At 34.8% G+C, this 26,834-nt stretch overlaps 1 protein-coding gene across 7 annotated transcripts in view; it reads right to left on the bottom strand.

Moving 5' to 3' along the window:
- Positions 1-26,834, bottom strand: part of FUT8 (fucosyltransferase 8) — a 131,787-nt gene that overhangs the window by 8,229 nt on the left and 96,724 nt on the right. For all 7 annotated transcript variants that reach the window (XM_052781958.1, XM_052781955.1, XM_052781956.1 and 4 more), the window contains 2 exons: positions 5,813-6,059; positions 4,393-4,569 (listed from right to left, as the gene is read on the bottom strand). In XM_052781958.1, coding sequence (XP_052637918.1) covers positions 4,393-4,569; positions 5,813-6,059 — 424 coding nt within the window. The remainder of the gene's footprint in view (positions 1-4,392; positions 4,570-5,812; positions 6,060-26,834) is intronic.

Genomic DNA, 26,834 nt, shown 5'->3' on the forward strand with positions numbered 1-26,834 from the left:
GAAAAGAGGTTTCTTTTAAACAGCCTAAAATGTGAGTATAATAGCAGCCATACTCAGTGTGACCAAAGAATCTCCTAGTCCACCATCCTGTCTCCAAAACAGGCTGAAAGCAGAGCACAAAGAAAAATACAGTAAAAGGCCATGCCTATACTTCTCTCAAGCTTAGCCATATGTGGCCCACTGACTTCCTGCATTAGGTGAGGTTTCATTCTCCTTCCCACTCACTATAGTGCTTTAGATTCTATTTAAAGCTATTCTTACCACAATGACTACAAAGAATAAAGGAAATGAAACTTCCAAAGCTCTATAGTTAGCTCTTGCTTCCTTCTATTCCCTTTTCTGTCGTATTTATATTATGATTAATGTAATACTTACATTTTAAGCTTTGGGGGAATTTTTTTTCTTTTTAAGCAGAACTCAGGCACGATCCTATTACTAGGATTCCTGAATGCCTGGTAAATGAATAATAAATAATAAGATGTCATATTCTTACTGAAAGAATCACCTAAGTACAGTATTTTGTAGGATCCCTCCTAGCTTTCCAAAGAAATTACCCACACATTCTCTCCTCTATAACAGGAAAGGAGCTGACTGTGAAGATAAAACCAAAGAATAGAAACTAGCATAATACTGTTCTCTTTGTATTGGACTACATATATGTAGTAAATCTCCTCCACATATCTAAAACTAATATCTAATTCTTCTAAAACTACCTAATAGATTCTTGAAACCTATATACAGGGCAGAATGGATTTTTTTTTTTTCCCCCTTTAGGAAAAAGGGAAAAGAAGAAATCAGAAGGTGGGGAAGAAATAGTTTAAAATCTTTCCTTCTTGCACCTACCAGCCTCAGATAAGGATATAAACCAAGCACAGTTATGAGGCTATTTCAAGTCCCAGTTGGTTTCAGAAGCTGATCAAGTTGTGTAACTATAGCTTATCGCTACCCTGTGCGGCACGTGCAAACCAAGGCAAGTCCCAGGCTCCTGTTCTCAATTTGCTACGGCCAGGGAAGTGTCCAGAACAGGCAATGCAAGTTTTCTTCCCGCTGAAAGAAGAGTGTGAGCATTTGTGTCAACAGATGGAGTAAGAAATAATGCATTTATTCAGGTCTTGCTCTAAAAAGAATTGGAAAATGTATGAGCTGTTCATCAGACTCAAGAACTTTGAAACACTACTGAATTCTATGTATCACGCATGCTACGACTTGGGGGCGAGGAGGGTTTCAACAGCTAAACTAAGGATAGTACATGGGGAGAAAAGAGATTAACTTGCTACTGTGGAAGTAAATAAACAAGTGAAATAGGGTGGAAAAAAAAGCTTTCGTAAGTGTTGAAAAAAACCCTCATGAGGAGGCAAATTACTGCAAAAAAAATGAAAAAGCAAAATACAGATGACTTTACAGGTAAACATTCTGAAAGGAACAATGTAATTTGTTGAATTTTAGTACTTATATACATGAGAAAGAGACCTAAATAGATTTATATATAAACCAGAAAGGTATTAAATATGGTTTCTTAAGAATTTATGTGCATGTTCAGCTGCATTATTTTGACTACTCTACCTTAAAGAGAGACGATGCTGTAAATAATATTATAGGTGAGAAATACATATACTGGAAATTCAAAAATTCATATTTGAAAACTATTAAATCAGCCAAAGAACAAGCAATTTACACCATCCCTAATATATCACTTATCTAACACAAATACCATGACCTCTGCTTACCAGCAGTTGTCAAGTGCTTTAACCCCATAATCATCACAGCTGTTGAACTCTCAACCATGCTCCTCTCCAATCACGTTGTTCTATGTCATCCTAATTCTGAAAATATATCACTTACTACTTTCTTTCAGAAAACAAAACAAACAAAACCACTATACAGACTGATAGTACTGACTCCACTATCTTTACTACTGTACTTGCAGGTAGACTGCAAGGGAAGTTTCTGAAACTTCAGTCAAAACATTTCTGTTTTCATGACTGAATAGTTCAAAATACCTCTCAATAGAAACAACATGCCTATTCATGGGAATGTTGGCTACATTATTTAAAAGCCAACGTTGTTTGACAGCCAATCACTCTCATGTAGAGAGAGATATAATATCTAGTACTTACTAATATTACTGTACCCAATAATGAATGAAAGATAAGTTAGTGCAGTACAATGTGACACAGCTGTTTCTATTAAAGTTTGGTAGTTCAATGTGACTGGAACTTTTTTATCAGAAGTGTAAACTGATTTGTAGTTTTCTTCACAAGAAGAGGAGGAAAAGGTTCTTTATTCCAAAACCTGACCTTAACCTGCCTTCAGATGCCCTTAAATGCTGAAACATCAAATTGCATCCTGCCTTCTATGAAATCACAGGAAGTTTCAAATGCCTTCTACTCAATTGCAAGCAACTTAGGAAATTATGCTTCAGTATAAACTATGACCTCAAAAGTCAGCAGCAACACATAAAAAATTATTCACTACTTACAGATTCTATGGCTTTTACTAAGAAAACGTACAAAATGAATGCTGTACTAATGAGATATATCTTATCCTATTACAGTAAAAATGTGATTTTGAATGGACCTTGAACCGCCACAGAAACTGCAATGCTTAATAAAATTCAGTATTGTTTTACTGAGTAAGTCACAATGCTACTATTAGTTTTTGTTGCTATTGAAAACTTGGGACAATGTGTTTACATAGGTAGTGCATCTCATTATTATTCACAAAGCTAAAGTACACAGTGCTAAGGATTGAAAGTTGAACGCAAATATAGAAAAAAATGCATAACTAAGATTGTTAAAGCAATACTGAATTCTGTTATGTTACAAACAGTAAGTAAAGTTATTTAGGACAATGTAATGAATTAAATATTATAACCTCAATTTTGTATTACCTGTCTTTTCATTGTTCAGATTTGCACTTTAAATGTTATGTTATCATAATTGTTTCTGCTACTGTTCTTGTCTCTACATATACAAAAAAGGAAGGATTAGATTGCCATCATCTGGAGTTGTGTATGTTCATTTAGTTTTTTCAAAACTCCATAATTTTAAACAGCAGCCCTTTATAGATATGAAAGAAAAATAGAAATAGCACAATTGAAATACACAGGTTTGAAATGCTGTAGAAAATTCCTCTACTACAAAATAACATTCTCTGCTTACTTTGTATATGCCAAAGAAAATTTGTAATCCAGTACATTATCTTCTATATTTTTCCAAGCATGTCTACCAAGAATAAAACAGTTCAAAAATTTGCCACTTTTGAGTTACCTTGATTTTAAAAAGTATTAATTCCCTTGCTTAAATGAAAAAATACGTATTCTTCTGCTCAAGGGAGATAAAATTTTGGAAACAGAAATAGGTGCTATTCAGTAAACAGATAAATAGTACTCAAAAGGAAAACATGCTAACTTGTACTCGATAATGAATACGCTTAAATTCAATGCATCTGAAATACTTAACCAAGTTTCCATAGTCATGGCAATAAGCATTTGTGAAATTGTTTATATACGATGAACACCATAACCCAAGAAAGATACAGTTAAATATAGAAGATTACTCTTCCATATGCATCTGCCACCTTTTACTAAACAGAAGGTTTTGCCATCTCAGTGACACCTTGCAAAACATGCGACTTAACAATGAGTTTTTACAGAAAAGTACAGGCCATGTTAGCAGTAAATGAATGCATACTCTGCATTTCCAGGTTTGAACACAGTTACATTTTCTATGACAGGCTGGGATATCCTATAGCTAGGGTAGGTTGTTACACCCGTGTTCTGGAAAGCTAGAAGAGGACAAAGAGCAAAAAAGGGCCAGAGACAATGCTACAGATCAAGAATCCCTCATATATTTAAGGACAAACTTTAAAATTATTCAACATGTAAGGTGAAAGTCATCTAAGTTGTCAATACAGAAATCTTTCTGAAAGACTCATCAGAAGCTTTTCAACCAACTTACAAAAATTTCTCTGGCAGCTATTCACAGAAAGGTATTGTTTGGACAGGTGAAACTTCTTAATACATTAACTAGTTTTTACAATATTGCTGAATAGTTTCTTTTTAATGTGTATGTTCTACAAGAAGTTTGGTGTATTTATTATTTACGTATTTACTTCCTTTTACAGCATTGGTTTGTTTTTAAATAGTCACAGGTATCTTGCTCAACTCTTCTAGATTTTTAACATTAAGCTTTGAAAAGCATACTTGGAAAAAAAATCATCCAAAAAAGAGAACATCTGGGAGAAAAAACAAAATCACTGGAAGCTGAAATGCAATCTTAACTGTATAAATGATAACGAAAAAAACAATACTAAGATTTGTGCGCACAATAGTCAGAAATTGTAAAGCTAACCAGAAGGAACAAACTGTAATGTAAACGTAATTCATCTTACTTGGATTTTGCTTCTTGCAACAATGAAGGGTCATCTGTAGCCAAATACACTCTTTTTTTATCAACATGCATTCTGCGAGCAAGAAGTTCAAAGCGCTCTTCAACATGTACCATGTATTCTTCAATGGGATGAAATGCTGCCTCTGTTCCTACTTTGTCTGTCCTTCGGACGTGAACACTGGAAAAAGGCAGAAATGAGGAATTCAATTTATAAATACAGTACATACATTAGCAACTGAAATTTTAACTTCAAATTTCATGCCTGTGCTTTTAGAATGCATATTAAATTGAATCCCTACATAAAACAAGGAAGGATTAAAACTCATTGATGTCCATCAAGACACACTGACAACATGAAGTTAGCTGTCAATCTGTTCTTGAAACCAATATAATAATCTTGCAAGGAAGGCAAAGGGTAACTGAAATAAAAGAATGAAGGAGATTTAATTATAGCATACAAGGTATTCCTTTTGTGCAGAAGGTTATGTTACCCGGTGTAGTTGGGTATTGCTTGATCAATACGTTTCAAAAGCAAAATAGGAATATTTGCATCATGGATATATTGGGACAGCAACTACAATACAGGGTTTGAATGAAGGTAGTTAAAAATGCATCTTCCCCATCTGCTTGAGACCCAACAAGTCTTCAGATCCGCCAGTGGTGAAGCGGCCTATCGACTCAATGGTCAAAAGCCAACTAACATTTGGACAGACCTATTGTGTACTCCTACAAAAAGAAAGATTAAGGATTGAAGGAAAATTCTGGCAAAGAAAGCAGTATTTGCAGACTCTAGTACAGCAGCAGCATTTTTCACTTTATGTGACAGTAAAACCTTTCTTCCACAAGCTGCTCTTTATTGCCCATAGGTGCTTTCCTTCCGTCTCCCCATATCTCCCCATACAGACCTTTCCAACTCATAGTTACTGCTAAGAAACAACAATAGTGAAAACATCAGCAGGAAAGGGAAAGGCACATAGCATGTTCAGGTGCAGCCAACAACAAAATTAGTTGTGGATAGTTGCATGTGAAATGTAGGCTTAGCCTTTTTTCCTCAAATGCAAAGGCTATAGGCACTTGAAAAGAAGACCCAGACAGAAAAGTGTCTGGAATACAAGCTGTAAGGCAATTACATGTATTCTGTATTACATTACTAGATATGGAAGGACATATAAAAAACCCTTCTATTTAGCTGCCTTTTATATTCTGTCCAACTATAGGTAGGCAAGTATGCTGAAGAAGGACTTGTAACCAACTTGTACTATGCGCAGTTAAAAACTATAGCTTCATCTAGAAAGCACCCTCTCTCCCCACAAAATGTTTGAGTCTCTTGGATAACCATCATAAAACAATTTGCCCTCAACAGGAATCACTATATATACATATTAAAGCACAGACTGTTAAAAAGAAAACTAAATACCCACCCGATCACTGGATGTTTGAAACCAAGTTTCCTCGTCGCTTCTTCTATTTCTTTTTCTAACCAAGGCTGTGGACGAATCAAGTATTTCACAAACTGCGAGACCCACCACACTGCAGGATCCCCATGTACACGAATTAGCCTATCTGCCAGGTCTTCGGGGACAGCCAAAGGTAAATAAGGTGGCCGTGGGTGTAAGCTGTCCACAATGGGAAGTTCCACCACCTGAACATCCTTATCATTAGCCTCACCTGTTTTAAAATACACAGTAGGATGAGTCATTTACTTTATTAATAAGCTTTACCACTGGCAAGTAACATCCCAAACATATCAGCTAAACTGTATCTTCAACTTCAAAAAGACTACCCAACCCTTGCTCTACTTTTTCAAAATAGCATTAAAAAAAATTAATAAAAATCATAGTTTTAGACTAGATTTATGTACAAACTGTACCTAACAATCCACTCCAGTAGAACAAAGTTGAAGGTCTTTGAATTCTTAGCAGCTGGTATTTAATAAAACATAAAAAGTGTTCCTGTTTATATATTTATACCTTTTTATATACAACTACACCATTACTGTGTGCTAAGGCTTACTTGGACAGGCTTGTTATCTAAAATGCTTAAAGTTCAGTTACTTGTTTAAAAAATAAACAAAGAAATATTTTAAGGCATAAGAAACTGTTAAAAAAGTAACTATACAGCCCTGCTGCTCTTTTGAATACATTCTATTGCAGTAAATCTCAGCATTTCAGACATCATTAGAACCTTTGAATTAGCCTCTCTACTGACAGAAGGGGAGAAAGGACAGAAAGCGAGCCAATTCCTGTCTTGAAGAACTTAAACTATGAGGTAGGAAATTAAATAGATCAAGGAAAACAGCCAAGCACTATACAAGCATGTGATTTACATACAGAGAAGAATTTGTTAGCTTTTAAATACTAACTGAAGTGGAATATACAGATGCTTTAGATGGGACTTTCATTCAAGGATCAATAGCCACTAAACATTTTTTAAGATTTTTTACAAATTACATGAATATAAGTGTCTACATAATTGATAATTCAAAGCTATTTTCATATTGTGAAATAAATTATAATACCTGACAACATAATACAAGCATTACATTTTTGAAACATGGAACATTTCAGGTAAGATTTCTAGTGTGCTTATTTCCTCCAAAAGAATATTTTCATTGTCCACAGTGTTTACTGGCAAAGATGGCTAGTTCTCTGTTTAGTGCTCACCAGCCAGGAAAGAAAACTCTTTTAAATATAAGCAAATCAAACTTACATAACTGTTGATGAGCAAGTAAACCTAACAGCTGAAAAAAATCAATTCAGTGCAAGGATAACGAGCCTTATTTTAAGAACAGTTTAAAAATCCCTAAGGTTAGAATACTTTTGGATGCACTAAAAATAATTTCAGAATATTTGTGACAAAGTCCTAGAAATATGACAATTGCATGATTAAGTCATACATTGCCAGAATGCTACATTAACACCAGTGAGCCTACCAAAGCTACTCAAAATTGAGCAGTAACTCTCTGAGATATGGTTATTTAAATAAGGAATGTTTGTTATGATCAGGTATATTTTCAATTAATTTTTAATAGATTTGGAAAATCTGTCTTCACAGATGTAGCTATATGTTAATATTTTATCACTGTGCTGTATAACACCACTGTAAAGGGATCTTTTAGAATAATTTCATGTAGAACACGTACTGCAGGTATGGATGATATTTTTTAATTCAAGAAGCCAATTCATATTTTTACCATCTATTATATCACACTTACAGGAAAAGATTTACTAAAAGTTCATAATTTTAGTAAAAATACTGAGCATTTAAGTTTTCTTATCATAAGATGGATAATATTTTATCAGTATGTCTTCAGAAAGCTGCAATAAAGAAAAGCAGCCTGAAGCCAGGGTAGTGCTAAATCTGGTGCAGACATGAAGTATTAGTCAGAAGTCTAGACAAGAAATGTTTAGCTTGGTAAGAACGCTTGAGGTTCCATCCTTTTTACCCTTTCCCCCTCAATTGACAGGGGGGGAAAGAACAGGGTGGCAAAAAACGCAATAGCAATCTTAGCTAAGAGAAGAAAGAAAATAGTCTGATCCTAAGTTGGAGAAGGAAATTCGTTGCAATTCTTTTGAGGAGAAAAAGTAGAGATGCTAAGGTGCATATAAAAAGGTGAATTTTTATTAAGTATGGTATCACTGACAAGCTTTTAAACTTCATTCTATCACTGAAAAAATGTGTTGTGTAAAGACAGCCATTTGGAAAGTCTTACTATTGATAAAGCTGATTGAACGACCTGACCCACTATTTGGCATTCTGACCCTGAAAAGCACCCAATACATTATTCCACACTATTCAAAAGATAAGAGGGTGCTTCTAAAAATTTCCACAGGCTGTCTTAACACTTTGAAGAAAACAAGACTGGCCAGCAATAACTAGAAAAGCTCTCAGCATATAGCAAAATAGATTAAAATATACCAGAATCACATGAATACCAAAGAAGATGGGGGGGGGGGGGGGGGGGGCAGGGAGGCACACAAAAACAAAAACCAGATTTCAGCTCTCAACTGTACGTGATATGTTGTTTAAATAGTAATGAAGTTGCAAGACTTGCTGCAAATCAAAATCAGAAACAAACAAAATGTATTACATTAAGGCAAAACAATTTGGTTGTGCAAAATTAACTACTAGGTCAAGTGTTAGTAAGTGCACTTTGAGACATGGAAAACAACTTTTTGAGAAGGAACTGAAAACATCATATGGTTATTTCACGGAGAAGATTAGAGTCCCTTACTTTATAAAACTACACAACATGAAACCCAACAAGGGAAATATTAGTGAAAGTATGGGTAACAAATGGAAAGTCATAAAATGGAATATTCACAAATACAGATCAAAGAATGTGTTATTATAATTAAAATTTTGAAATGGTTACATAAGCCGCTCATGCTTCAGGACTTTTGCCAGTTACTAACTGTTGACAAAATAATTCTGACACACATAGTGTTGTGTTGAGACAATGCATATAATTAAAAAAAAATTAAAAAAAAAAAAAATCAAAAGATCAATACAGTCATCACTATTTTCAACAATGTTCTATTTTGTTAACAGTTTACATAAAATCAGATGTGGGCATGGTGCATAAGTCTACTTAACCCAAGCATACAAACCTCTGATAAAGCACAGCCATTTGACATCACTAATTAGAACATCTGTGTAATCAAACATGCAGATGTGTGAACAATTCTAGGAAACTTTTTGACAGCTTTCTAGTTTTTATTGCCTTTATTATCATTCTCAACAATGAAGAAAAAACTTCCTATTAGTCTTCACTCACTCTGAAAAGTATGAGATAGCAGATGCAGTGAAAGGAAAACTTACAGCAATTATTTGCTTTTGTCCTGGACAAAAACAATGAAGAATAACTCTTTAGTAACCTGAAGAAGTAAACAACTCTTTGCAACAGCCATATAGGCAAGTGACAGCTTTCTTATCCTACTGATCACTTTTTTTTTTTTTTTTAGTGTTCATCAAAAGATTCCTAATAGGCAATTATTAACAGGCATAGTTTAAAAAACTTTAATGGAAATTTTGGATAGCAGGATATTGTTTTAGTTTACTCAGAAATAAGCTGCAGTAAAAAATCAATGATACAATACATAACCAAAACTCAGTCAGATTGATAGGCAAGCATATACATCACAAAAACATTGTCACATTCTTGATTGATATGAACTGTAGCTGAAGATAGTGACGTCGGGTTAAAAGTACAGAATGATCTTTTTATCCACACATTTTTTCAGGTTTTAGCTATATATTCCTAAATTTTAAAATATTTCAGTTCTTCCACTTCACAGCTGTATTTTGTTAAATACTAGATAAGCCATAAAAGGTAATAATCCATACTAACACTTGTATCTTTTTCTCATGTTGGTAGTTCAAATCACAGTATCATCATGTCAATCAGGTCCAATTCCCTGCTCAGTGTAGGTCCAACTTTGACATTTGATCACAGAATCATGTAATTATTTAGGTTGGAAGATACCTCTAAAGTTGTTATAGGTCATTTACATTTCAGCAATACTTCAAGCTACTTCTTCCAATGAGATTTATTTTGCTTTTACAGTTGCAAAAATTTGCCTCTATGATTCTATTTATAGCTTGTTTAACTTTCATATGACTCCAGGTGCTATTTCTCAGTTTGGCTTAACCTAAATAATGGTCCTCCAAAGTTCTGCAACTTAATCCATTTTTCCTTCACTGAGTAATCAAAAGATCCAGTGTTTGTGTAATAGTCATAAAGTACTGCAATATTGATAACACTCACTCTTTCATCATAAACATAGTCTGGAGGAAAATCATGGACTGTAAAGAAATTGATTTTTATTTAGATGACCCATGCCAGTTGCTCCACCTAGTTCTTATTTATCACCATTTTTTGGATATGTTCATCACTAATAGATCAGTAATACAGTTTCAATTTCCAGGAGTCCCACTGATTACTTTTTAAATACTGAAATGAGCTGTGTGTGTTATAAAAAGCATAACTTTTCTTCCCTACAGTATCCCAATGTGCCTTAATCGCTTACTTTATAGCTCACAGGACTTAAATTTTGGCATAAACTTACTGCCTGTCTACTTGTCAAATTTAATCTTTGTCCTCCTAATTTAAAACCCATTTAGAAACTTTTCCTATTTATACCTTACATATCAACTTCTTTGAAGCCTGAAAAATGTTGGTTTTGCTCAAAATGACCTTGGGAATTTTGTTATTTTACCTTAGCTTACTTCCTGCTATCTGAACATTGGCTTGGACCTGCATTTGGATGGGCATTTTTGCTGGGCATTCATTACTTCGCACAGCAAAATGCCAGCCTTGTTTCAAGTAACAATCACTACTATAAGTTGACGTTAACTGAAAACCTGTTTGAGTACTTTATTCATTCTCCTATTATTTCAAAGTTTGTCATCTAATTTCAAAGTATTCTTTCAAGAAGTTGTCCTTAAAAGTATGCCAAGGAACACTGTACTAAGGACGCTCTTGTTGTGTAAATGAGAACTTCAATTTAATTTCAGTTTGCTTTGCTAGAGACAAAACTGAATAAACTCAAATAGAAATGGAATAGCTTCATTGCTTTTCTGTTTCTATAATATAAACTTATTTAAGCTGATATCAACTTGCATAGACTAATCACAGCTCTTCTTAACTAAACTCTACAACCTGAAAGACTACTGCCAATTTGAAGCCTCACCCCAACTGAGTGAACAATTCTAAATTCAATCACACAAGATATGTCAGAGTGCTAGGAATGCTGTTAGAATAGCATAGGTTATGATGAGAGTGACTGTGCTGAATTCTCACAAGGCTCCTCATTAGCCAGCAAGACACTGTTATGTATTGCAAAGACAGCAGGTTCATGGTTCATCAACTTCAACAGTATTTTAATGCTTTTCTCTGCAAAGCAGACAAAATAAAAAATGGAAACTATGCAAAGTTATGGTGTGTTATACTACTTATGAATTGTTAACTAGTTCAGAAGAAAGAAAAAGTATGCTGTTATTTGTTCTGTGCTGCAGACTACATCTCCTACAACTTTCTTTTGGGTATTTCCAAACATTATTAGAGTCAGCTAGTAAGGGCTTTATGCAATAGTTGAATTATAAAATGGAATTAAAATGAGATAAAGAATCCTATTTTTCTTTTAAAGTAGTCAATGTAAAATATGACTTGTATACCTAAGGTTTTTTTCTCTAAGATTTTGCTTTGTACATCTCTAAGACAAAGTTTTTGAACTTGGTTTCTTATTACTTTCTCACTAGCATTCCACTTACTAATTTTTTTTAATCATCCTTTATCTAATCAAACCTTTTAAGGCGGGCAGGTATTGAATAAATTTGGTGCAATTCAGTTTTAAAGAAACTGAAAATACAGTCCTTTTTTTTTTTTTTTTTTTTTTTTTTCCCAATATATGCCGTGTGGGTAGTGTTGTCCCATTTGTCATCCCAAGAGGCTGATTCTTGATAGCTTTGGGAGGGAATAAACCAAAATGTTTTCAAACATGCCAACATGTCTTCTATTACTTTTCTCAACCCACTACTCCCAAGGCTTTTTTCCTGCGTCCATTCCTCTCCTCTCTTGCACATCTCCTGCAAACTACCCTCACGTAATGCCATGTCCCTTACTACTCTGTACTGTTTGCCTGTTGATCAGTCACTGCTCCTCATTTGCTGGTAGGCCTGAATATTGACTTCAGCAGCTGTACACACACACACAGGCTATCTATTTTGAAGACTTTTGAGAGACCTTAACAAGACCTACTTCTTTCAGTCAAATTTGGCTAAAATTGATCCAATATTCAGAACTTGTACTAAGTTAGGATAAAAAAAGGAGCAGATAGAAAGGTACAGCATGATGAGAAACCTTTGCTCTCACAAGAAACTTCACTAAAATAATTCTCTGCCAAAGATACTGTGTTATCAGCTCCACCCCCCCCAAAAAAATAAAACTTTGATGTAGTCTTATTTCTGCTCCAGCAAAAACCCTAACTTCCAGAGCTCCTGAACTACCAACCTATCTTTGTAACTGAGGTTCCACTGACTTTCAATAGTATTTATTTTCCCGTGTCATTCTGGTTCTTTGAAAATCCTACTCATAATCACAACCACAACATGAACAGTGCTCTTACTATGCTAAGAAGTAATGAGATTTCAATGAATGTTCTCCCTCTTGGACATAATGAAAGCATGAACTGAGTGTATTGATTTCTGTATTTGAAATAGCTATGTCTCTAACAAAACTAAAGCAGTAGCATCTACTGATGCCTTTAGGGCCTCCATCCCCTTTTCAGTAAGTTTCAGGTGAGCTGCATTATAAAGACTTATGTTTCTGTTTCCCTCTATTGAAAACTTCTCGTCACTTATTAGAAGCTTTTTATGGCAATTGTCACGTCACTTTGAGAGAACATTAAAATGTAAAGATTTTTCCCTTCCTCAATTGTTTAGATAGCCAGCACGCCAGCTGGGAAGTATACAGATGAACTGTGAGATTGCACAAAATGACTTCATGTAACAGTCAGTGAAGGCATTTTCAGCAGACTGTCAAACTAAGTAGAAATCAAGAAGCTTACTAGTAATTTATTTTTCCTTTTATCTTTATATATTCAAACTGCTTTTGAACAATGCCCCATTTCATCTAAATGGCCTATATGAAAGGGGTACCTGTCTGAGAAGAGCTCCAGCTCCCTGGCTACCAGAAAATATCATAAAATATATTTGCAAAGGCAAATACACTTTTATAAATGCAAAGCCTTTTTTCCATGTTATCCAAGTTTAGTCATTGTATTGGCTTTGTGTGGCAAGGTTTTGGTAGCGGGGGGGGTTACAGGGGTGGCTTCTGTAAGAAGCTGCTGGAAGCTTCCCCTGTGTTCGACAGAGCCCATACCAGCCGGCTCTAAGACGGACCCGCCGCCGGCCAAGGCCGAGCCAATCAGCGATAGTGATAACGCCTCTGTGATAACATTTTTAAGAAGGAAAAAAAAGTTGGGACAGACGGTAATCGGCAGCCGGAGAGAGGAGTAAGAACATGTAAGAGAAACAACCCTGCGGACACCAAGGTCAGTGCAGAAGGAGGGGGAGGAGATGCTCCAGGCGCCGGAGCAGAGATTCCCCTGCAGCCCGTGGTGAAGACCATGGTGAGGCAGGCTGTCCCCCTGCAGTCCATGGAGGTCCACGGTGGAGCAGATATCCACCTGCAGCCCGTGGAGGACCCCACGCCGGAGCAGGTGGGTTCCCGAAGGAGGCTGTGACCCCGTGGGAATCCCACGCTGGAGCAGGCTCCTGGCAGGACCTGCGGATCTGTGGAGAGAGGAGCCCACGGAGCACGTTTTCTGGCAGGACTTGTGACCCCGTGGGGGGCCCACGCTGGAGCAATCTGTGGCTGAAGGACTGCATACCGTGGAAGGGACCCATGCTGGAGCAGTTCATGAAGAACTGCAGCCCGTGGGAAGGACCCACGTTGGAGAAGTTCGTGGAGGACTGTCTCCCGTGGGTGGGACCCCACGCTGGAGCAGGGGAAGAGTGTGATGAGTCCTCCCCCTGAGGGGGATGAAGCGGCAGAAAATAACGTGTGATGAACTGACCGTAAACCCCATCCCCATCCCCCTGTGCCGCTGGGGGGTTGGTAGAGAATCCGGGAGTGAAGTTGTGCCCGGGAAGAAGGGAGGGGTGGAGGGAAGGTGTTCTGAGATTTGGTTTTATTTCTCATTACCCTACTCCGGTTGATTTGTAATAAATTGAGTTAATTTTCCCCAAACTGAGTCTGTTTTGCCCGTGACGGTAATTGGTGAGAGATCTCTCCTGTCCTTATCTCGACCCACAAGCTCTTTGTTATATTTTCTCTCCCCTGTCCAGCTGAGGAGGAGGGGGAGTGATAGAACGGTTCTGGTGGGCACCTGGCATCCAGCCAGGGTTAACCCATCACATCATTCATGCAAACAGTAGTCAGAGTTGACGATTTAAAAGTAAGATCTTACATAAGGACAGCTGAAATAACTTAGAAACATATAGAAAAGATCTTTACAGCAATATTGAAGAAAAACTAATTTTTGATTTGATTTGAAACAATTCCACTGAAGCTTATTCTCCACTTCAGTCTAACATTAATTACTATATACCTGAAAATACTTCCAAATACTTGCTTTGAGTATTAGGTTGTCTTTTCTGGAATAGAAGATAAACAGCTTACTTTTATAATAATCCTTCAACAGCTGCAGGGACTTATCTGCAGGGACTGATCTCTGGCATCCATATGCTAATTGGACTTATGTATGAGCCTGGAACAAGCATGTATAAGCATGCAAAAAACCAAGACAACCTCAAGACAGTATTTTACGAGACCTAAAAGTTTCCAACAGGTCATGAGAATGGAGCTTAATATTCCGAGTTGGCTGTCGAGGCACTTAGTGGAGAAGGGCTCCCAGTTAAAACATTTAGTGTCTTTTTGAGCTAGTGGTTTATAACTTGAGCTCCCAATCTTGTCTTCCCTAATTTGAACACTTGGAAGACTCTTCTTTCCATGAATTAGTAAAAATACCTTCATATGCAAGTCCAGATGGAACACAACCTTCAAGGTGTGCGTAGACAAAAAGACATTTTAGTTAGCCATAAATAAAACAGCAGAAAAAAACATGCTATGCTGTTGGAAATTCATAGCAGTGAGGCACACTTCACCTTAACAGTGCATCTGAACGAAACTGAGAGAAACAGGGATGCATTCTACTTCATATGGTCTACTAACATAAAAGGGGGAAAAACAAGAGTGTAACTGCAATAAAGGAAAAGGAAATTTTTCTAACATACTTCTGAGGTAATTTTACTCTCAATTTGCCTAATGCTGTCTCTTGATATTCAAATAACACTGATTTTTTTTTCATTTGAACACAAAACACACTTGTATTCTTTCCTAGTGTACATGCTACAAAACAACTTTTCAAGTACAGAATGCTTACCTTAAATCCAATAAACTCTAATATTAGGCCAATTTGTAGCTTTTTGCTTATGGAACAATTCTTAGATGAGTGACAGTTAAGCAGAAAACTTCTACAGTTTGTAATGGAAACTTGGCATTTGTTTACTAATCTATTATTTATCATCCATGATTTAATGCTTGTGAGAAAAGTTTGCAATTAATCACTAACCTACTAGTACTAGTTTTGCTAGTGTATTGGGGCAACGTCAATCTTCTAGGAAACTGGGAAAGCCATGCTAGCCAAGAGTCCTTTTCTCCCCCCTTCATGCACTCCTTAGATTTCCAGGTCTACAAAATAACAGCAGTGCTTCAACTTTCCCTAATCAAGAAACATAGGGAAATAAGTCCCTACTATTTTGAAAATAATTATTTCAGTGGACACAGTTATTCATGAATAAAAATCCCTTGTTCTAGGTTACCTTCATTCACTTCAACATATTAAATAATTCTCATTGAACAGCATGTTTGCTAGCCTGCTTATGGTCCTGCCCATGCATGGAACTATTATCAAACAGTCAATTGCATTTTATACAGACATCAAATCTTAATCTAAATTAACAATGACATAAGGAGAACTCACTGTATAAAATCTCCACATTTTTGATCCTTGAACATTATCGGATAGGTAGTGCAATTATATACATCAAACATTAAAGAAATACATACATTCTTACTTCTGCCACTGGAAAATTTACTTAACAATGGCTGTACTCAAAAGCAACGTATTCCCCATTTATCTCCCATCCTGCTAAAAAAATGCCACTGACATAGAAAACAAACTCTAAGAACACCATTCCTTTATCAATAATAGATCTAATGTAATTCCTCATTAAATTAAATGAGAACCAATAGTACGCTTAGCCTATATAAATGGTTTAATCAGAATCAACATTCAATATAGTGGGCTTGATTGATTTTAGGGTGAAAGAGTACACAGATGTGTTTTATGAAGAACTTATTAAAATACAAATGGATTTAGTTTAGTATGGCAGATTTTGGATTGCACAAGTGAACTTTGTGTCACAAGTTATAAAATGATGTTAAAAGTATTACTACAAAAAAAAAACCAAACAAAAAAACCCAAAACAAAACAAAACGAACAAAAAAACAACAAAAAACCACCACACATCACCAAAAAAACCCAAACCCACTGAAAGACCAAAGGCAAACATTCTTCTATGTAAAAACAAAAGAAATAAAGCTAGTTAGAAGAAATTACTGCATCTCCCGTAATTCTAATTTCAGATCATTAGATCTTTCAGGAATAAGCAGAATGACAGTGTGTAGTTATTTGAATTTAATACTGGTCACACTTAACATTCTTTGTGAAAAAGTTACAGCTATTTATACACTTCCTCCACATATTTTTCTGAAAGAAAATGGTATTCTTGTGAAAACAGCTGTGCAGAAAACTGAAGTATGTAGTTTTCTACTTACACATAAAAAATGCACAATATTGGCAAAAACACCATATCATCAACAGGGCTTTAATCTGAACTTGGAAGAGAGGGAACAACAGAATTCAACTTGCTTTGTTCATGCAAGCCTTTCTGCTTCTGGAAAGGCTGCCAAAATAGGGGTCAACAGCAGCAGCGGCTCAAGAAATCCATATACTTATTTCAGAGATGCAACCAAACACCCACTCAGACTGGTTTTGAACCACAGATATGAACTTGTGATCTGAAAAGGAAAAACCTTATTCTCACTGTCCATGAATTGAGCCACCCAGGTCCTTTAGTATTACAATTTAAATAGGCACTCTCTAATACTGAAGCTGAAATATTGAAAAGCAAATATGTTAATCACACACTAAGTTTAAGCACAAGTTTTTAGGCAAACATGTTAATACAGTAGAGTGATCACTGGATGTGCTTCCACACTTCCTAAATAGCAATACATAGTCAGATGTCACCACTGAATGTGTAAGTTCAGGGTTGTTCTTCCCCATTATCTGGTCCTTAACAACACAAACTTTTATCTGCTATTTTATTTCCCAGTCACTACTGCAAGAGCCTTCTGTAACTCTTCACAGAGAACTTTCACCTTCACTAACCAAAATACCTTATTATCATTAAAAATATTGCCATCTCACATTCTGTCTCTTTGCCAGATGATATATGAATATGTTAAAGTGTAACATTTGCATCAGTCTCTGCTGGTGACTTACTCCCCTAATGAATATTAACCATTAATTTCTACCCTTTCCCTCTGAAATTTCATATACATCAGGGTCTTCTCTTCTATGTCATGGTAGTTTACATCTGGGGAAGCCTTCTGAAGTGCCTTCTTGAAGTGCAAGGTATTAAATGAATTCAGTCTTCCATACCTACACATTTTTTGCCTCTTTCATATAAATCTACTAAATTTATGAGACATTATTTCCTTCTATAAAACTCTCACTCTTCTCCACTGTAATGTATTTTTCTGTGTATTCCCTAAATTGATTCTTCATTATTATTTCTGTCAATTTGTCCAATACAGAGTCTGTGATTTGCTGGAACCCTTTCCGAAAATTCATATTCCTTCAGCCACCTTCCATTGTTCTGTAGAACAGCAATTATAACCAAAAGCAATTATAAACAAATAGCAATTATAAACAAAATATTTTGTTGTAAAATGCTTTCAATGACACTTGTTTGAGAAAGAGCATCCAAAGTGTCCCCTATGAAGAAAGATTTCAGCATGGGAGCCTCCCTAAATTCTTATATAATGAATGTAGATACAAAAGATTTTTATAGTTTGTACTACAGTCTTGTCTTCTTTCAGTGCTCCTCTCATCCCTTGATCATTTACTGGCCCTCCGGATTTTCTGGCAGGCTTCCTTACTCTGATGTGTTTGAAAAATGATTTATTATCAGGTTTTTTACCTTTAGCAAGCTTCTCCTCAAGAGCTTTTTTGCCCTTCTTTACCACATTTTCATATGTAATTTGCTAGAAATTATATTCTTTCCAATTTTTCTCATTTGTACAAGATTTGTTTGGGGTTTTGTTTGTTTTTTCTTTAAATGCCTTTTAACAACATCAAGCAACTTCATCATATTTGCCTTTTAAAAAAAAAAAGGGATTTTTTGACAGGTGGTATGAGTTTGGTCCGTGTTTTATGTAATCTCCATGCTGCTTGCAAGCATTTATTCCCTTTTTATAAGCAGTCTGACTTATTTTTTATGTAGCTCCCTTTTTTAAATGAAACACTGTCGTGGACTGTTTGGATTCCTTTTATTTACTGTTATTTATTTGTTATTTTAAGCAGACACGGCTATACCTCTGCTGCATGACATCATCTGTTCTTCTCACATAAATTACTGTGAGTACTGAAACATCCCATAAGTTTCTGATATGCTGTTCTGGCTATACACACATTTCAAATCAGGAATTTCAGCCTCCCATTCTATTTGTAGACTTCTGTTTCTTCTGGCACCTTCTTATCACCGTAGCAGAAAATGTTCCTCCACAAGACCAGAATTGCAAGCTGAAGGCCGGACAACTCTATGATATCGCTGAAAGTCTCAGTTATGTTTCTGTCCCCATTTTTTCTCAGTTTCATCCCTCTGTCTGGAAGAAAGTACTTTGCTTCTGGGGTCTGTGAGATGCACACACAGCATATAACCTCACAAATGATACATAGTGTCCTAAACTGAGAAATCCCTACCTTCATGCAAGCAAAATTTGATTTACCTGAATTCTGCTTTCTAAGATGCAAAGATAATTTTTTTATTTTCTCTTAGATAAGTAGATAGCCACTTCAGATTTTTTTTTCCCCTAGCAAATTCACTTATCTGGTTTCTCTTTAGTCTTCCTGCCTAAGTAAACTTCCACTGTTGCTACAAAATGTTGAAGAGCAGTATACCAATAAAGCAAGCCAAATGTCTTAACACATTTCCACTGGAACATGTCAACTATTGACAAGGTACTGTATGTGCATGCATTAAAAAAAGAAAAGCAAGGTTGTGAAATAACTAAAATCTGTGTATAATCTCTTTAGAGCATATACTGTATTGATTTATTTTAAGATAATAGTAGCTGGTTTTTATGTCCTACAGTGGGAAAAAGTAAAACTAAAATGTTGGTTGGAATGCAGACTATTAAAACCAAACTTTAAGGTGTGTTGCAAGAGGTGTCATGAGAGATACTATACTGTCTTTCCATGTAAAGTAATCTCATATTCTCCTCCACGAGTGTGAGTTTAAAAAAATAAAATAATGCAAAGTAACACAATTATAATAGTGAATTGCACCCAAGAACTTAAAATTCAGTATCTTCACTTACATAAGGAACTGCAATTTAACACATTAGATGAGATGGCATTCACAGGCATGTAATGACAAGAAATATGAGACTATGTAATAAAGGTTTTCTTAGAATATTAAATTATTACTGATTCATACAATATTTTAATAAAGGTGTATCCTGCAGTAATATCTGAATGTTTTGCATTGTACATAAGGTTTTTAGACAATTTTCAAAAAACATTAATGATGTAAATAATAATAACAATAAAAAAATGGCGTTCTTCAACAAAATGCAATTTCCAACAGCACGCTTGACTTCCTAAGCAGTTACGGTTTAGACCCATAGCTAAAACCAAAATCTTTCAACAGCCATTACTATCCACAAATAATTAGCTAACTACAACTGGTAATATTCATTACATATCAAGCTTACTCTAATAAATGGGCGCTACATAACATTAATGTTCTGTTCATTCTGTTAATTCAGCAATATTCTTCCAGGCAGAGTACTATCATGAGTAAAGAATGTTTCAGTTCTAATCTTGTTTTCTCCTTTATCCTCTAGTGTTTCATCCCATAAGTAGGAGAAAATGGGAATGGGGTTTTAAGGACAGAATTATCCTAATCACAATGCTGGCCATAAAATTTGCTGGAAAATTATCCTCAATCTTATGAGTTTTCCTAAACTGACAAAATACAAAGCAGTGCACAAAGTGAATTTTAACATAAAAAATAATGCTGGGCAATGGCTAATGACCGCAGCAATGTAGATGACTGAGCTTAAAAAAAATACCAAGAAGTGCTGTAACTGTAATACGGGTTGCAACAACCAAAGAGAGTATCTATAATAATAATAATAAACACCACCTTTTTATGTTTTCTTTTTTAAAAGTATGTATTGTATTCTTGAAATTCTTACTATGTTCATATCTAAAAAACTGACATGGACAAGACTTCATTGCTACAACATTATCTTCTCACGAGTGGCAAGAAATTTACACCCCAGAAGCACCTTGGTGTATGTTTTCCAGTTTTCAGTCTTGTTCATTTTTTAAATGGCATGATGTTCTTAACAGATGGAAACATATATAAGGCTGACACAGCAAATAGTATAACAGCATATAAAGGACAAGTTGAGTAACACCAAGTCAATTATGAATTGTTAAGGACATAACTAATACCTGTATGATACTCACAGCATTTAAGTTAATGTTGTGTCAACATCCAGGCATTTTCTGACTGGAACACTTCTACTCCTTTTGCCTGTAGTCCCTCCAAACCAAAAGTCCTTCTGAGGATTTCTTTTTTATTCTCAGGTTTCTGAAGAGAACAATGCTGTTCTTCTTCAAAATCTGCCTCTATATTTTACTACTTGATCCTACTTCCCACCAGGTATAGAAATTACTTTCGCAAGTATCTTCATTTCTCTGCTACGTCTGCAATGAATGTCAGGCTACTAAAGAACAGGACAGGTTTATAACTATGAATAACTTTGCTGCATACTATATTTAAAAATTAAGCCAAGAGTTAAATGTCTTCATGCGGATTTCACTAGGTATAAAATTACACACCCTACTAATATATTCTGCTGTGCCTATCTTATTGGTCCTAATTCTGATCACAAGACTTTACAATCGATAATACTATCTCCCTGGCAAACACCTGTTGCAACAAGGCTTTTAGGATCTTTGATAACAGAAACGACAATTACAAACACCATATTCCAATTTTCAGACAATGAGCTATATTATATAAATGCAGCTATGGCAATAACCAATATATTCATAAGATGAACTCTAAATATTTTTTTTTCTGATTTTGGACAGCCACATTTTCTTAACAAACAAAAAGCTGTACCAAGTATTTAAAAATAATTAAAAATAAATAATGTACTTTGGGGCTATAATTTAACTTATTTTAAGGTTAAAGGAAGCCTTAAGTCTTCATTTTTGCTACAATGGGCAGGTGATCTATGCAAGTAAATCCTTTTTGAAGAAGGATGAAGGGAAAAAAAACAGGAATCTATTTAACAGTTTTCTTTTTTAGTACACGTAGATGTTGGAACTGAGCTCAATTATGTTACCAGATATCTTCTAAATACAACTTTCTTTACAGTATTCTGAAGATCTTTTTTTTACATACATGAGAAGAACTTACCTTTCCAGAAACTATTTTCTATGTGATTAAAAGTTAATGAGAATTGGTTCACAGCGGGAAAAAAATACAATCTTCTCTACCCATGGTTCAAAACAGGATCACAAATGGTCTTTTAAATTACTTGGAAAGCTACAGCAAAGCATGCTGTTCAGTTCCTCTGAGATCCAGAAAGCATCGACTTATATTTTATAAAGGATGTAAATTTCATAAAAAGTAACACTAAATACTGACTTGCAATGATGTTGTATGCCTAATTCTTAACTTAAGAAGTTGCAAAAATGATAAAGACATACAGTACTTTTAGCTGGTCTGCTGGTGATAACATCAGCATATGTCAATTAAAAAAAAAATTTAAAAAAATCAATTTGTTTTACTTATGTCTCATGACATATAATTCCTACCAGGAAGCTTTTGGAATGTACTGAAATCTTTGCCTCATTACCCCCTGTGTGATTTTGAATTCACCTCTATCAGTTTCATTTTTATTTCTGAATATTATATACTCAGAATATTTTTTACTCAAAGACTTCTAATCAGAAGAGAATTTCAAAATGTTCCAAAGCACCTTAACCTTAAAGTAAATTTTTAACCATTAGAAAAGGTCTTTTTCCAGAATTTATAACCATCTCTAACTCTTGATAGGAGATTTCCAATGACCTCAAAGACATTATGTAAAATAGGCTCAATAACACAAATCAACCTCTCCCCCTCTTCACCCCCATCCCTCTATATATGTAAAGTGTCTTCCTTCACTGTAAGATCAGCTGGTTAAATTAATTTTACTTCCATTTGTCTCTAAGATTTTATTGCTTCTACTCCACTAAAAGTTTTGTTCATAAAGATAAGCACTGACCTGATATTTGAACGTGAAAAAGGATTGCCATGTGCTCAAAGACCACATCTAACTCTTTAGCTATACCTTGTGTTACTTTTCATGGATTGAATTGCCTCGCTCAAAAAAGTAAAATACACATTTTAAAAAAATGTGTCAACTTCTTTTGTTTTTCTGATGTTCCAACCTCTTCAGCAACAGCAAGTAAAGGACTGTTTAAAACAAATGACTCTACTTATGCTTATCCAAGGCATAGCTACTCAGTTGCTGATGGCTGTATTCAGTCTTCCTCATTCTAGCCTGTTTACTGTATACCAGATCACAGCTTCAACTGGGTCACTGAAATCGCGATAACCTTCTATGCCACACATGCAAAAAATTAAAAGATTGAAAGGGAGATACTCCACAGTTTTCAAGAACACATATAATCTTGATGAAATTAAGACTTACTGATGGAGAATCTACCATATCCCCTGAATAGATTATTACAGTACTCAGCCAATCTTTCTGCAAAAAACAGACCTTATTTCCAATCTGAATTGTCCAGCCACATGCTTCTGCCTAAAAGTAAAATTTTTTCCCCTATAGAAATGCCTATAAAACGTGGCAGGACCAGCTTTTTAAGCTTGCTTCATTTTTAAATTGAATGATGTTGTTTAATCTTTTACCATAAAGCAGATTTTTCTGGCCTTGAATCAGTGTAGCTCTTTCTGAGAATCCTTTCATATTTATCAATATCCATTCTGAAGGCCAGAAAACAAAACTAGACAGTGTGCTACAGCCTGGCCATCGCTCTGGAAGGCGAAAATAACTTCTTGCTACTATTCAATAATCCTCCACTTAGACATAAATAAGGATCACACTTTGCTTTTAGGCTACTGCATTGCTCTGAAAACTCAGACCTACCTCATTAGGATTCTAAGAGTTACAACCTTCTAAATATTTTTTCATGTTGACATACACAAATGTCTTCATATACATCTTACAAAGCACCTTCACAAAAAATCTACACAACATCAGTAGCTTGATTTCAAGAGTAACACAACTGAAACAAAGGGAAAATACAAGACAGATTGCTGTTCTGCTCTGTTGTCTCAAATCACCATTCCCCAGTATGCTTCACAGTAACATAAATTTGCTTGAATTAAAATGTAAATAAGGGAAAGTCAATGGATAAAAAAAGATATTAAGAATTAGAAATAGAAATGGATCCAGTTTTTCCACAAGATTTTATAAAGAAGAGTGAGATATGGGAGCAAAACATAATTCATACAGTAGTATGCAAGTTAAAGGTTTTTTAGGCTAACACTAAATATTCATCTGATTTACGTAAAAGAAAAACTACTATCAAGGAAGATCTAGTTCATGGAATGAAACTTTTTTATTTATTGCAATTAATTCTGCAGAACTTTTTATGCTTTGAGTTTGCAATTTTCATTTAGTCCTTTTGATTACTGTTGCCTGATTTGCTTTAATAAATTAAAATTTAATTTTGTGTACCCACAGTATCCTCTTTCTTGAATTATACATATAAACATATTAGTTAATTCATATTTTAACATGATAGTTTAATGAATACTTAAAAGCTGGCAATACCACCAAATGAAGAGCTCTGCCATTTTTTCCCCTATGGATACCCCTGCCTTAAAAGCATTCATTCATCAAACCATGGCTAGAGGCAAGGCAGCAAAGTCAATATTCAAAGGTAACTGCAGGAAACTTTGTTTCAGGTTTCCTTTTTCAGGTTATTTTTCATCTTACTGGTTTGCAGGCCTTATGGGAAGGAGCACACACTCCCTGTTACTTAAAACATGTAGAGGGCTTCTTTACCTCCACATCCCTTCATTCCCCATCATGTAACGCAGATATGACTTCTAACCATATATTAATCTGTCCTTTCACTTAATCTGTTTTCTTTTCCCATTTATAGTATGGTTCCATTTCTGTGTCTAGTTATTTTATAGCCCTCCTTCAATGTATCATTGGGGAGTGCCACCAGGATGTCATAAATCAGCAAGTAAAAAAAATGATAAAAAGAGGCCTCCCCTGTTTTAGCATGTTGCAATGATAACAGAATATTATGACCTGGCAATTAAAAATATTCATGCACAATATAACTAACTATTTTAAAGAAAATTGATCAAAAAAATTAATAATAAATACATCTTCAAAAGTTCTCTATATTTTGGCTCTTATTACTAAAAAGTCATACCTGCTTCTTATAACAATTCCTACCTAAAATTATTCATAAATAGTTTGGCTATAGATATCAAGGAAAAATGAACTACAAGTAAGTTAGATATGCAGGCAAGGTATAATTTTAAAATTAAAAAGAACATACATACAACCATCTCTTATCTTAATTTTTTTTTCCTCCAGAATGACAGTATGAAAGTCAGTGAAACAAAGGAAAAGGAAAAATTATGCCACAGTGTAAAATAACTGCTGTATTTGCAAAAACCTCTGATAGAACTCTAATCTTTTAACATATTTAATCTAGAAAAACTGAACTTGACTTGTAGGAATACCATGTCAAATGCAAAGAACAATTCCTGCCAGAGATGACAAGGGATGAGATGACCCCTAATTCTCCACACAGATGAGAACATGCCTTACTCATCTTTTGCTATCAGACTGATGTCAGCTTGCTTACTAAAATTCACCCTACTTCCCAAATTTGAAAAACATGCTCATTTCTTCTGAAACAGACAAGCTTAGCTTTTATGCCTAGTTAGGAAAGGATTGGACCAATAATATTTTTAAAAAATGTATATTCTCAGCTCATATAAGCCTCTTAACTCTTTGTAAGAGAGATTACTATCTAAATTGTTTTGTTGAAAATAGACTTCAGAAACCTCACAACTTTATGTTGCTAATACAACTAAAATAAAAGTGTCAAGCAGAGGCAATTTAATTAAAAAGAAGAAAGATAAATGTACAGATTTAAACAATTTTGTCATGAAGCTCAATTTACTAGATTATTATCTATGCAGGTCAGCTAATTACGTTAAAGTAATTCTTTAAGATGATATGATTTTCTGACGTTTTGGCCTATTTCTGTAATTTACACTAGTATCTTGTTACAAGTATTCACCTGTATGAATATTCTTGGTACAGAATTAAAAAAACAAATTTTATTAAAAACCCATATACGCAGCACAGTAAATACACTACATAGGAGAAACATTTTGTTTATGAAAAATGGAAATCTATTAATGCCAATGCATTTTTATACATTTATTCTGAAAATCTAGAAAATCCCATGCTGATTTCAGAAGTTGTAAAAAAAAAAAAAAAAAAAAATTAAAGGTGTAGTTTTGCAGACAAACTATTTTTAATTACAGTTAAGAATTCCAGACTTATTTGTCCCTGCAAAGGTACGGGGAATAATAAAAAAAAAAAAAAAAAAAAAAGACAAAATCTATATAAACTCAGAAAGACATAAAAAACCATATAGAAATCTTCAGCAAGATAGAATGTCTTTCAAATTTATTGGCAATTAAGTATCCAGTGAAGATTCCTACTGAAGCCACATTGAAGCTAATAAAAGAGATTGATTGTCAGTATCATTCTTCCTCAGTAATCATGCCATTGCAGAAGATTAGAATTTAACACAATTTATAGTGTGTGTGGCTAGCCATTAGGCTAACCATAGAAAGATAGTCTTTCATAGCTTAATATCTTCTATCTCTAGGTCATCAAAACTCAAATTAGTGGCATTCATTAATTTTAAAAAAATTTGATCACACCAAGATATTTCACGCATTCAGCCTTCAAACTATTCATCCTGATCCAGAAACTAATTAAAAAAAAAAAACAAAACAAAAAAACCCACCAAAACCCCCCACCCGTAGGGACCTAAAAGGAAACATTATTTGTATTTTCATCAGCAAGAGCCCATATTGCAGGAAATCATGATCTATTTTAACAGATTTTCATGAAAATATAGTCTTTTTAAGCCATGTGTGCACAAGTACTCCAGAACACTGGTTTACAGCCTATTATGCTAAATGCAACGTTCACAAAACTGCCTGCAAATAAATTCTGGGGTCACATAGAGCAGTCTGCCCAGAACCATGCCCAGATGGCAGTTTCAGTTGCTAACTTTGCCAAACATGAATAAAACTTCAGCTTAAGTTTTCAATGTCAGTTTTCCATTTCTACTTATTTTTAGAAAACATTCAACCATTTCTAAGAATTAATTTTTGGAAAAAACTCTCGTTCACAAAAACTGCTAGAATTTTTGAAGAAAAGTTTTG

Source organism: Harpia harpyja, chromosome 3 (assembly GCF_026419915.1).
Source record: "Harpia harpyja isolate bHarHar1 chromosome 3, bHarHar1 primary haplotype, whole genome shotgun sequence".
Classification (NCBI taxonomy): domain Eukaryota; kingdom Metazoa; phylum Chordata; class Aves; order Accipitriformes; family Accipitridae; genus Harpia; species Harpia harpyja.